This window comes from Microtus ochrogaster, unplaced genomic scaffold (assembly GCF_000317375.1).
Source record: "Microtus ochrogaster isolate Prairie Vole_2 unplaced genomic scaffold, MicOch1.0 UNK69, whole genome shotgun sequence".
NCBI classification, from domain to species: Eukaryota; Metazoa; Chordata; class Mammalia; order Rodentia; family Cricetidae; genus Microtus; species Microtus ochrogaster.
This window is the reverse complement of record NW_004949167.1, coordinates 1,642,729-1,654,724: the sequence shown is the minus strand read 5'-3', so window position 1 is coordinate 1,654,724 and position 11,996 is coordinate 1,642,729. Positions and strand designations below refer to the sequence as shown.

The following is an 11,996-nucleotide window of genomic DNA, read 5'->3' as shown; positions in this document are numbered from 1 at the left end:
TATGTGTGTGTTGGGGGGCATTTACACATGCATATGCATGCCTGACCTGACTTTCTTCCTACCTCCCCCAGCAGGGTGGGCTCTGGTTCTGAAATTTGGATCCCGCAGGCCTCAGTAATGGATCAGATTAGCCTTTTTGGAGGAGCCTTCTGTGTTCTATCACAAGCCCCATCCCTCATGTAGGGGTTAAGGCTGGGATAGCTGTGAGCAGCTATGGGTATATTGCCGTGGCCGTTCCTAGTTGGAGAGAAACATACTGTGTGTGATTTACAATTGGGTCTACGGCGAAGGGTCTGGGGACTGTTTTGGTGTGCCCAGCCTCTGTTCATAGCCCAAGGGGTCTCTCTGAGAACACATGGGATAGTCTAGAAAGCATGGTGCTCAGGAGAGGCCCTGGAAGCCCTCTACCCACACTGCCCCTTCACCTGGCCCTCCTGCACAAATGGATGTCATTAAAAGTTACATTGCCCCTCTTTGGGGGTCACTGAGAAGACCCCGCTTCCCTGCAGCCTCCATGCAGCCATGATTCTTTCCCATGGAAGGTTCCTCATCTTTTTGAGGGTGGGCTGCCCTTCCTCTAGCTTGCGGAGCCTGAGCGATGGCAGTGGCCCCTCTTCCTCTCAGAGCAGTTTGGTAGACTTGCTTACTCAAGGCAGAGAGAAGCGAGCTGCCAGCTACTTACTGAGGGCCTGCTGTGCCCCAGGGCACAGGTTGGGTCTGGAGAGACCACAGGTGTTGACCTGTTAGGTGAGCAGTCCAGCGCAGGCGGAGGAGGAGCTGTTTGTCTTGGGCTAATTGTGTTTCTTCATGGGGGTTGGGAAAGCCCCATTGTTGCGCTTGCTCTTAGGTGTCCTGTAAACCAGTTCAGTTGAGATGACCCACTGCCTGAATTTAGAAATACCATCAGGACAGAGACCTGGCACCCAGGTACTTCCTGGAAGCTAAAAGGAGTAGAGACGTAAGGAGCACGGCCTTCACCCCAGGCTGACACTGGCTAAGTAGCTAACAAAGGCGCAGGAATCTGGCAAATTCCCTCTTCACGATGACCAGCCTCCTCCCTGTTCAGCCACAGGGAAATTCCTGGCTTCACTGAGGCAGCCCTGCTGCACAGGGCTCCACCAGAGACAGGAGAATCTGGCACAGCCTTTGTAAACCCCAAGCCAGGTGTTTAAGCGTGCCTTATGGCCTTTTCCTGGAGTAGAGCAGTCACAGGCAGTACCAAAGCAGAAAAAGGCCACTCAGATAATACGGGGCATCTTAGCTAGGCACCACACCCATTAAACTAGCACTGCCAGGTTGGCTGTGGCCCTAGTGGCAGGTGGTGGCTGTCTCTGGAATTGGGTGGAGGTGGCCGCTAGGGCACTGAGCAGGAGATCTTAACTCCGTGAAGCATCCCTACCTCCAGAGGCCCCACTGTCCACACACGATTAACTTGGGCATAACTGTAGCTAGATCCTGCCTTTTCCCATCTCCTGGGATAAATTCCACTTGAGAGAGATTTGGAAGGTAGGGGTTCCTTTACCCTCAGCCCTTCCTGTCTAGAAAATTTATTACAGCCAGCCTCACTTCTGTCCCATCCGCCCCGCCCCCCCCCATCTAAAACCCTTCTAAATCTCTGCTGGCCCTTTGGGTCCAGGATTTGTGTATATAAGAAAAGCCCTGGGGCTGGAGAGATGGCTCAGTGGTTGCTCTTACAGAGAACCAAGGTTCAATTCCCAGCACCCACATGGTGGCTCACAACTGTATTCAACTTAAGTTCCAGGGGATCTGATGCCCTCTTTTAACGTCCACAGGCCCCAGGCACACATGTGGCACATGCAGGCAAAACATTCATACACACACACACACACACACACACACAAATAAAAGTATTTAGCTGGGCAGTGGTGGTGTATACCTTTAATCCCAGCAGTCAGAAGGCAGAGGAGGCGGGTACACCGAGAAACTCTGTCTCAAAAAAAACCCAAAAAGAAAGAAAGAAAAGCCCTGCTCTTTGCCCCTTGCCCCATAGTGTTTCCACTTTTTTTTTTATGCCTGACAAAGTCTCATCTGCCCCATGAAGTGTTCTGGGACAGCCTGTGTCATGCTAGCCACCAGCTCTGTATTTGGAATTCTGCATGTGGGTGGATAGGCGTGGAAGAGCCCTGCCCTGGTCCCTATCTGCTGGCCTCCTGTCTCCCAACATAGTGCCTTCAAGACTTCCTTCCATAGTGGCTCCTGTTACCACCCAGAGATGGCAGTCTCCAACTCTGTCAGGGTCTGAGCCCCCTGAGTCAGGACTGTGTGGATTAGAGCTCAGGGGTTTTAGTCCTGTTGACATTTTAGACGGTATGTACACATCTCTGTTGAGGGCTGTTCTCTGCACAGTAGGGTATTTTAGAAGCATTCCTAACCAGTCAGGTACTGGTAGTACCTCTTAGCCAAAGCAGCCTAAATAACCCCAACTCTCCAGACACTGGCACCTAGAGGTGGTTTGCCACTGCGGAGACCCTCTGCTTGGGACTGCTGCCTCGCAAGGGCTTCTGTTGCCATCTCTAACTTTGTTCTGCTGTGTCTTGCCTTCTCAGACTTAGCCTTCCCACATTCTCCTTCTGTTCCCCAAACTGTCAGGGCTCTCACTGCCTCTCTGAGGCCCTAGGGTTATTCCCACCACTGGGGCAATATGTACAAAACTCCCAGCACGCTGCTGGGTGAACAGGAAGCACAAACGAGTCAGCTGTCTGGGTTTCTGTTGGGATGGCGCTGGGGGACACACATTGTGCGTTTACATCTGACTTCGTTCACAGTTGCCTACAGTTCCACCCACAGTCTAGCAGGCCCAGGCACGCTGGGTGGACCAGCCTCTTTCTCCATCACCATCTGACTCCCTCCCTGAGTGACTCATTTTCTCCTTCTATCCACGGCGTGTCTCCTCTCCAGCTCTCAGGCATACAGCTTCCTGGGCCAAGGCAGAACCCTGCCCTTGGCAAAGCCTGGCTTACACGTACCGGGACTACCATCCTCCCCGTTCTCTTCAGGGACCTGGCACCTGAGCCACTGCTGTCTGAAATGAGGGTGTTACCGCCCAGCCTTTCTTCCCACAGGCATCCAGACGTGCTCCTCACACTGGTGTTGTGCAGCATGGGGCTTCCTCACGGTGGTGGGGCTAGTGGCTTGTGTGCCTTGGTGGGTTTGTGAGCTGGGTGGGCCCTGACCTCAGAGCCCAGTTTACCAGGTCTGTCTGAGCTGTGAGGGTGTGTGAGGTGTGGGACTGGCCCATGCCCCACCTCTACCCCTCCCAGTTCTGCCCTCATTGTCCCTGGCACCCGCTGGTGGGCCCCAGCCCTGTCCACTGTGTCCCTCCATGAGTCCTGAGTCTTTTGTGAGCGGCGTGGTCCGTGTGCACCTGTGTGCACGTGTGTGTGCGAGGGGCACAGGAGTCTTGTCTTGTCTCTGTGCTGTGTGGGCAGATGGAGGTTGGCCTGTTTTTACTCTCTCTGTGTTTCTCCTTGTCTTTTTTTATTCCCTCCTCATCCTCATCGCACTCTGCCATCAACCCAAACTCTCATCTCTCAGATCAGCGAGAAGGTTGGTCTTTTTCACTTCTTATCCATCTACAGTTGGCCCACCGACTGTGCCCATCAGTTGGGACCAGCGGGCTTGGTCAGCTCCCTCAGGCTCGCTCCAGCCGTGCCTGCCCGCCAGTTGGCCTCTGCTCATCACTGTTTGGGCTGGCTGGCAGGCAGGACCAGGGATGGGTGGGCAGGCCTTCTGCCCTGCATGCCCCTGCTGCTTGAGTCCCTCCTGATGCACTGTGTGTCTGCATGTCCCCTTAGCCAGGCTCCACTGCTAGAGTGGCCACGCATGCATGGTGCATGGCACAAAATTGCACCCCACCATTGCACCCAGGCCAGGCTAGCTGTCTGTTCCTGGTCGAGTTCAAGAGCGATTGTGGAGAGCTGTGGGTCAGAGGGACTGTAAGGGCTGATGTGCTTGACATGATCAGAGGGTTGGAGAAACTTCTACCATTTCCCCACCCTTACGTAAGTAAGCCATGTTTGCCTAAGAGAAGCCAGAACTGCCGGAGATAATAGGAAGAAGCTAGTTTAGAGTGAGTTGTCCCTTGAGATCTTGCAGTATGCGACACAGTCCTGCAGTGTCTGCCCTGTCCTTGAGGCCCCTGAGCCTTACTTGGGTTTCATGAAGCAGACTTAAGACCAACCTCTTGGTCTACCTCTCAGAGACAGTGACAGTTGTGACACACGGCGAGTGGCGTCACCTTGGCACACCATGCAAGTGTCCCATCGCTGTATCTTTTCTGTCTCCTGCCAGGTCCAAACCAAGATCATCCCACTTGCCCAGACCTCTCTGCCTGAGCGTCTGTTCCAGCCTCTGTTCCTCTGTGTAGAGTGTGTGGCTTGCTAGTCAGCTAGCAGTCCTCAGCCCCGTGCTGGGCAATGGCACTGGGCATTCACATCCAGGTTGCTTATTCCTGGAGTGGCTGAGTCATCAACTGGAGTTTGATAGGGCCTTGAGTAGCAGTCAGCTCAACTGTAGGTTGGGCAGGGCTTCTAGAAACTGCTCAGATCCCCTCCCAGAGCAGTCCCCTTGGAGCCAGGCCTCTACTCCCCAGTCCTGGACCAGGAAGGGGCTAGTGGTCCTTTACATATCCCGCGCTCTAAAGAGTCAGAGCAACTCTCCTGTCCTCTGGACGTTGGGTGTCCAAGGAAGAAACATGACAGACCCAAGCTAGCAAGTGCCCTCTGCATCTTGATCTGTGGTTTTGAGTTTACTCCAGGAGGACAAGGGAGCAGGTCAGGTGGAGGGCTGCAGCCCCAGCTCAGATATCAGCATAAGCCTCCATCCATATGCACTCCTGAGCTCTGGGGCATTTCGGTTACACCATTTCGCTGACCAGGCGGATCTGCCAGGGTGTTCAGAAAACAGTCATCAGCAGAGATCCTAGTCCGCAGCCACTCCCCACACACCCGTCACCTTCCCTCTGCATCCTTTGTCCCTCGCTCCACCCACCCTGTGGTCCCACCAAAAATAAGCACATACACAAATATTTAACGGGAAGGAGAAATGAGTTTCTAAATATTCCAGGGGGATTTGCCGGGCTGGTAATTTGTTTGGTGCTGATAATTGCATCTTACATTTTTCCAGCTTTACTTAAAACTGTGTGCCGGGTGTGCCAGCATTTAATTACTGCTCTGCGGCAGCCACAAGGTTATTTATTAAAGAGTTATTTTATCTTGATACAGTGGATCCTGCCCCTTATCCCCTCCTTAATGTTGTGTTATTTTCATCAGAGAAATTTCCGCCAGTGAATGCAGATTGCGGGGCTGCCTCCCCCTGCGATTAGGCTGTCACTCCACTGAATGCTGATGCCTCTGGGCGCCGCACCGCCCTATTATAGGGGGTTGTCAGCGCAAATAATTAGACTTAAAAGTTACAGCTGAAATATAATCCAGAAATGGCAGGGCCCTGTTTTGGAAATTGTCTATAAAATGTCAGCACTAAAGATGCACGGAGAACGGTAATAGACCGGCATTGTTGCAGCCTGAGAGTAGACCCTAAGAGCATTTTCCCCAGCGCCAGTTTTTCCTTCCCTGCTGTTGCTTCTGTCAATAGACTGAGTCCAGGGTGAGTCCTGTTCCCCTTGGAGGCCTTGTGCTTCTGGCATCAGGGGGAGGATGGTGGAGATGCTGTGCTGAGTGGCATCAGCCACTTCCAGCTGTTGGCACAGGGTCAGGACACAGGGCCCCATTAGCATTCAAGACACTCTCTTGCCCCCGACCCATTAACCCTGTCCCCTGCAGATGTGCTGACCTGCCAGTGTGCTGGGAGGCTGGGAGCCAGGGCTCTTCTGTGTGGGTGAGGTCCTCAGTGGTACACCTGGGGCCGAGTATGGGGAACCCTGACCTCATGCTTCTCTGTAGTCCTAGAGTTCTCTCCCTGCTACCTGCATCTGGAGGGAAATAAAAACTATTCTTAGTATCAGCTCCCACAGTGCCTCCGTTTTCTGACGGTGGCCAGAGTTGGAGGCTTTCAGAGGAGTGGCCAGGGCACCACCTTCTTGGGCATCAGGCACGTATTTGGTGCAAAACATTCACAAACACAAAATAATAAAATAAATCTAAATAAATAGAAAAAATTTTTGTTGAACAGTGCTAGCACATGCCCTTAGAGCATGCCTTAGAGCACTCTAGAGGCAGAGGCAGACAGATTTCTGAGTCCAAGATCAACCCGATCTACAGAGCAAGTTCCAGGAGAGCCAGGACTGCACAGAGAAACCCTGTCTCAAAAATAAATATTTTTTTTTTGAGGAGAGGGAGAATAGAAACCCACTTACGAGCAAATCTAAGCGAAACGAAGAGTCCCTTAGGTTACAGAACTTGGCCGTGTAGAAGTAGGTTGGATGTCGGGCAGAGCTGAGGCCAGGTCTTTAGACAGTGTGATCAGGCCATTGTCATTACCTCTGCTGCTCCACCGTTCTTATCTTTGTACTGGGGCAGGTCCTCCCATGCGCTGGGAAAGGTTCCAGCCTGAGCTCAACTGCCCCTGTAGACTGTGTTTCTGCTCCCACCAGTTGTGTAAACATTCAAAGGTTGTTTCTGGTCCAAAGGTTGTTTCTCGTTAGCTGGGTCTGGATCACACGCTCCGTGTGCCAAGAATGGAGAGAGGGAGATGGCTCCCGTAGAGAAAACGAAGATGGGATGGGCAGTGTTGCTCAGTGGTGGAGTACAAAACCTAGCATGTTCGAGCCCTGCCTTCAGTCTCTAGCACTCTTAACAGAAAAGGGGAGGGGAGGGGGGAAAGGAAGGGAGGTGCTGCTTCTGGACAAAGGCAGAACTCTGTGTGGCTATAATATACTCCTGATGCATATCTTATGTGAGTCTGGAGAAGAGGCCGGGCCTGCGAGCCATTCACTGACTCACTTGGGGCTGCCAGTGTTGTGATTCCAGCTGAGGAACTTAGTGAAACAGCCAGAGACGGTGTGGAAGCGGGTTCTATGCAAGGTCTTAGAGGCTGCCCGCCCGTGAGGAACCACACAGGAACTTGTTAATCAGGGGAATGCCCATTGTCTGTAGGGAGCACGGGAGTGGTCAGATAGAGGCCCACAAGATGAGGGGCCAGCGTAGAGCCTGCTCGAGCGAGCCCAGAAGTAGTGGTGGTAGTTTAGGTGTTAGTTGTGGCATTACCTACGTGTTTGGAGGGAACCTGATTTTGAAAGCTGTCTTGGACAGAGCCATAATACAGCCTGGTGACTCCTGCTAAATGTCTCAGCTCTGAGCTTCCGTTTGACCGCTGTGAAGTGAGGTGAGGTTGGACCTGGTGGTCTTTTCCAGTGCTTCTAGCTCTGCTTCTGTCATCTGGGGCTGTGTGAGATGCTTCGTATGTGGTACCACGGGTCCTCTGCATGTCTGGGCTCCCCAGCAAGAGTCCCCAGAGACCAGTGTTCTCGTAGCGTGCCCTTGGGTCACTTAGGCTTGCTGCCTGTCCTCTCTGACCCTCTGTGGAAGGGAGACCAAAGAGGAGCCATAGGAACCTCTGCCAGCAGCTGCATGGCCTGTCTGCATGCCAAGCATGCCTCTGTGTGGCTAGGTCTTGTCCACCTTACCCCTCTGCATGCTCTGAATGTCTGTGCCAAGCTTGCTACTTGAAGGGTTGGTTCCAGGCTGTGCCCTGGACTGAGAAACTCAGGGCAGCTTCTGGCCAGGGGAGTCCAAGGCTGGGGGTCGTGGCCAGGCACAGCCACCCTCCTCCTTGAGACCTTCGCTCACTGGCGCAGAAAGCCGTCTGTTCGGCGCCCTCATCATGTTATTGCCATCATCATGCCCATCCTGCCCGCGGACCACGTCCCTGGCCCGCCCAACCCCTTGTGCCTGTGCTAGCCCTCCTAAGAGGCGGTCCACATTGTGGGTCCCAGGCTGACCGTAAGCACAGCCAAGACCCAGCAGGTGGTTGTGCCATTTCCTCTTCTCTCCTGGGGCTGTGACCTCAAGGTGGAGACCTTGACTCCAGAGAACTGATCCTTTACCTGCCCCAGCCATACTCTGAGGACCTGGATTTCTTTCATTGGTTCCCCATCTGGTCACTCTAGAGACACTGGAGGAGGGAAGGCAGGAGAAAGCAAGGGTGGTCACTGGAGGACCACCTGGACTGTGGCTCTAATCAGGCCTGGCTCTTGCACTAAGTCCTGTGTGACCTTGGCCGAGTATCCCAGGCCTTAAGATGGAAACTTGGTTGCAAGTTCTCAGTAAGAGGTATTCCAGATGGTTCCTGAGTACAGGGACCACTTCTAGTCCCAAAGTGAGGTGGGAAGTGGTGAGCCAGTCCGTCTGGCTCTGACAAGAGAGGCTTCCGTGATGAGGGGCCCCTGCCCTTCTGTCCACCCTTGTGCCCTGCCCAGCCTGTGAGTGCCTCTCTCCCTCCTCCCGCAGTGCGTCGTGTGGCTCCTCGTTTCTCCATCCCTCCCAGCAGCCAGGAGGTGATGCCGGGTGGCAACGTGAATCTGACTTGTGTGGCAGTGGGTGCACCCATGCCGTATGTGAAGTGGATGATGGGTGCCGAAGAACTTACCAAAGAGGACGAGATGCCAGTTGGCCGCAACGTTCTGGAGCTAAGCAATGTCATGCGATCTGCCAACTATACCTGTGTGGCCATCTCTTCATTAGGCATGATAGAGGCCACGGCCCAGGTCACAGTCAAAGGTAAGTGTACCGGATGACTCAGCCAGCTGATGTCCTCCTCTGTCTCGGGGGGCTTTAGTGGTGGTTGAGTCAGGAGGGCTGAGCGATCATTACCCTCTTTTAAGGTGCCCAGCTCTGGGCAGGTCCTTAGAAAGAAGATGGGTACTGGGAATAGCCAGCTGGTATTCCCACTTGGCAGGCATTGTGCCAGTAAAGGTTGATTTTGCTTTTTAGGGAGAACAGATGCTCCTGTTCCTCCTATTTTACAAGAGAGCAGTTCAAATACATCTTTTGCCCAGGGTCACACTGATGTAAATGATGAAGCAGAGGCTTGGCCTTGGTGGTCTGAATTCACAGCCTGCAACCACTATTGAGTTGAACAGCGTCCTAGGGAGAAGGGTGTACTGATAGCCAAGGTGGGGGGAGGTTTTCTCTGCCCCCGCCTCTGGGGACAGGCACACATAACATTAATATTTATAATTCTTAAAAATTTATTTAAGATTTATTCAGTTTCTTTTGTGTGTGAGTGGTGGGTGGGTGTGTGTGTGTGCGCGCGCGCACGCTGTGAGGCCAGAAGAGAACATCAGATCATTTGGGAGTGGGGTTTATGGATGGTTGTGAATTAACATGTGGGTCCTAGGAATTGAATCCTGGCCCTCTATGAGAGTAACAAGTGAGCCAGGTAGTGGTGGTGCACGACTTTAATCCCAGCACTTGGGAGACAGAGGCAAGTGGATCTCTTTGAGTTTGAGGCCAGCCGGATCTACAGAGCAAGTTCTGGGACAGGCTCCAAAGCTACACAGAAAGACCCTGTCTTGAAAAACAGACTAATAAACAAAAAGCAACAAGTGTTCTTAACTGCTGAACCATCTCTCCAGCCCAATACATATCTAGAATTTTTATCTACCTACCTGTCTGTCTGTCTGAGACAGTGTGTCAGTATGTCACTCTGGCTGTCCTGGAATTCACTATGTAGGCCGCTGATCCTCATACCTCTGCCTCTTAAGTGCTGTTATTAAAGGCTTGCTTCACCGTGTCCAGCTGTATTTATGTGACAGGCTCTGTCGTGATCTCCCTGCTTATATTCTTACCTGACTTTGATCCATCCTTCGTTCTGCAACTTGAATAATCTTTTTTTTTTTCTTTTTTCTGGGGATGTGTGGTTGGGTTGGAAACAATTCTGTTGCTTTGGAGAACTCACTGTTATAGTTTAGGCCAGAATTGAACTCACAGAGACCCCCCTGCTTCTGCCTCCCAAGTGCTGGAATTAAAAGTATACATATATCAATGCTCTCAACTTGGATGATCTTTTCAAGATACAAACTAAGAGCTGGGACACAGCTTTACCATGCGTTATGCTCTGGATTGAATCCCTAATACTGCAAAAAGCAGTGTGTGTAAGCCAGGATCATATCACTCCACCTGATCCTACTTGGGCTGGAACCCAGGACCTCACACGTGCTAAATTAAACGCCCTGCTGAGAACTACTGCTAGCCTTAGGCTGTTTCCTTCTATGAAAACAGAAGGTAGCTTCCAGGGGCTCACATTGCTCTGGTAGTCCCCGGGAACACCAGCTGGCCTCCCACCCTCAGTGCCTGCTAGCCACACAGATCCACACTTCCAGTCCCCTCTCCTGCTCCCTGTCCACTCCAATAGTCATTGGCTCATCTCCCTTCCGGCCTCAGCACTGTGAGACTTTCCCTGTTCACCCTGTCCGAGGAGAGACCGTGGTTTTTTACTGCTGTCCTTGTACACAGCTACCATCAACACATTTGTTGATTATTTCCCCAGAATATAAATTCCAGAGGACAGAGATATGACCGCGAGCCACTCTGACACTAAAGTGGTGCCTAGTACATAGTGGTCTTTCTTCATGGAGCGATCGTGGCTGGGATTTTGCCACCTTCACTCTGAGCCGCGTCATGGGGTCTACTAGGGCTTTGTGGCTTTTCCAGAACTCTTAAGGCCAGTTCCTTGGGAGATACTACACACACACGCACACGCACACGTACACGGTATAGCAGCAAGCAGATCTCTGCCTAGTCTAGGTGTGTGGACTGTGTGGGACTTCATAGGACCAAGTCTGCTAGGTGAATCCCATTTGCTATGTAATGATCCAGTGTATGTGGGGTCCCAAGAGCAGTGTGTTACATATTAAAGGACTCAAGGCTTCTGGGGCCACGGACAGAGCTGGCTGCCGTGTCTCACGTAGCTGCCCCTAACAGTCACCGTAAGCCTTTTCTCAAGGTGGGTTGTGGGTGTCAACCCACTCAGGTGGCTGTACGCTGCATTTGGATGATGTTTTGGATCTGTTCTCAGAATCATGACCTCCAACACTTCTTTCTCCTCAGCTCTGCCAAAGCCTCCAATTGATCTTGTGGTGACAGAGACAACCGCCACCAGTGTTACCCTGACATGGGACTCTGGAAATGCAGAGCCTGTATCCTACTATGGCATCCAGTACCGTGCGGCTGGCACAGAGGGCCCCTTCCAGGAAGTGGATGGCGTGGCCACCACCCGGTACAGCATTGGTGGCCTCAGCCCTTTCTCAGAATATGCCTTCCGTGTGCTGGCTGTTAACAGCATTGGACGAGGACCACCCAGTGAGGCGGTGCGTGCACGGACGGGTGAGCAGGCACCCTCCAGCCCTCCACGCCGTGTGCAGGCCCGAATGCTGAGTGCCAGCACCATGCTGGTGCAGTGGGAGCCACCTGAAGAGCCCAATGGCCTGGTACGGGGATACCGTGTCTACTACACTCCAGACTCCCGGCGCCCCTTGAGCGCCTGGCACAAGCACAACACTGACGCAGGACTCCTTACCACTGTGGGCAGCCTGCTACCCGGCATCACCTACAGCCTTCGCGTCCTTGCCTTCACTGCCGTGGGCGATGGTCCGCCCAGCCCTGCCATCCAGGTCAAGACACAGCAGGGAGGTAGGTAGGGGTCTGCGTTCTGGCTAGGCAGCTGACAGCAAAGGCTTGGGAAGGTCATTCCTGTTTCCTCGGACTATGAAATTTGGAGCTTGGGAGGGCGAGGGTGCCATACTCTACAGATACATGGTCACGGGATGCAGGACAAGGGAGTGAGAGGTTGGCATGCTCTCACTGGGCCCTTGGAGGTGTCGTGAAGCTGACAGTGCCTGGGGTGGGCATTGCAGTGCCTGCACAGCCTGCAGACTTCCAGGCCGAAGCTGAGTCGGACACCAGGATCCAGCTCTCATGGCTGCTGCCCCCGCAGGAGCGGATCACCAAGTATGAACTGGTGTACTGGGCAGCAGAGGATGAAGGCCAGCAGGTGAGCCATGAGGTTAGGAAGGGTGG

The 11,996-nt window shown here is 53.0% G+C and overlaps 1 protein-coding gene across 13 annotated transcripts in view; it reads left to right on the top strand.

Moving 5' to 3' along the window:
- Ptprf (protein tyrosine phosphatase, receptor type F) overlaps nt 1-11,996 on the top strand; it is a 74,435-nt gene that overhangs the window by 35,781 nt on the left and 26,658 nt on the right. For 10 of the 13 annotated variants that reach the window (XM_026777493.1, XM_026777498.1, XM_026777501.1 and 7 more), the window contains 4 exons: nt 3,556-3,567; nt 8,427-8,696; nt 11,028-11,609; nt 11,834-11,970. In XM_026777493.1, the coding sequence (XP_026633294.1) occupies nt 3,556-3,567; nt 8,427-8,696; nt 11,028-11,609; nt 11,834-11,970 (1,001 nt within the window). The remainder of the gene's footprint in view (nt 1-3,555; nt 3,568-8,426; nt 8,697-11,027; nt 11,610-11,833; nt 11,971-11,996) is intronic. The other 3 variants (XM_013354787.2, XM_026777495.1, XM_026777491.1) reach the window with 1 other exon arrangement.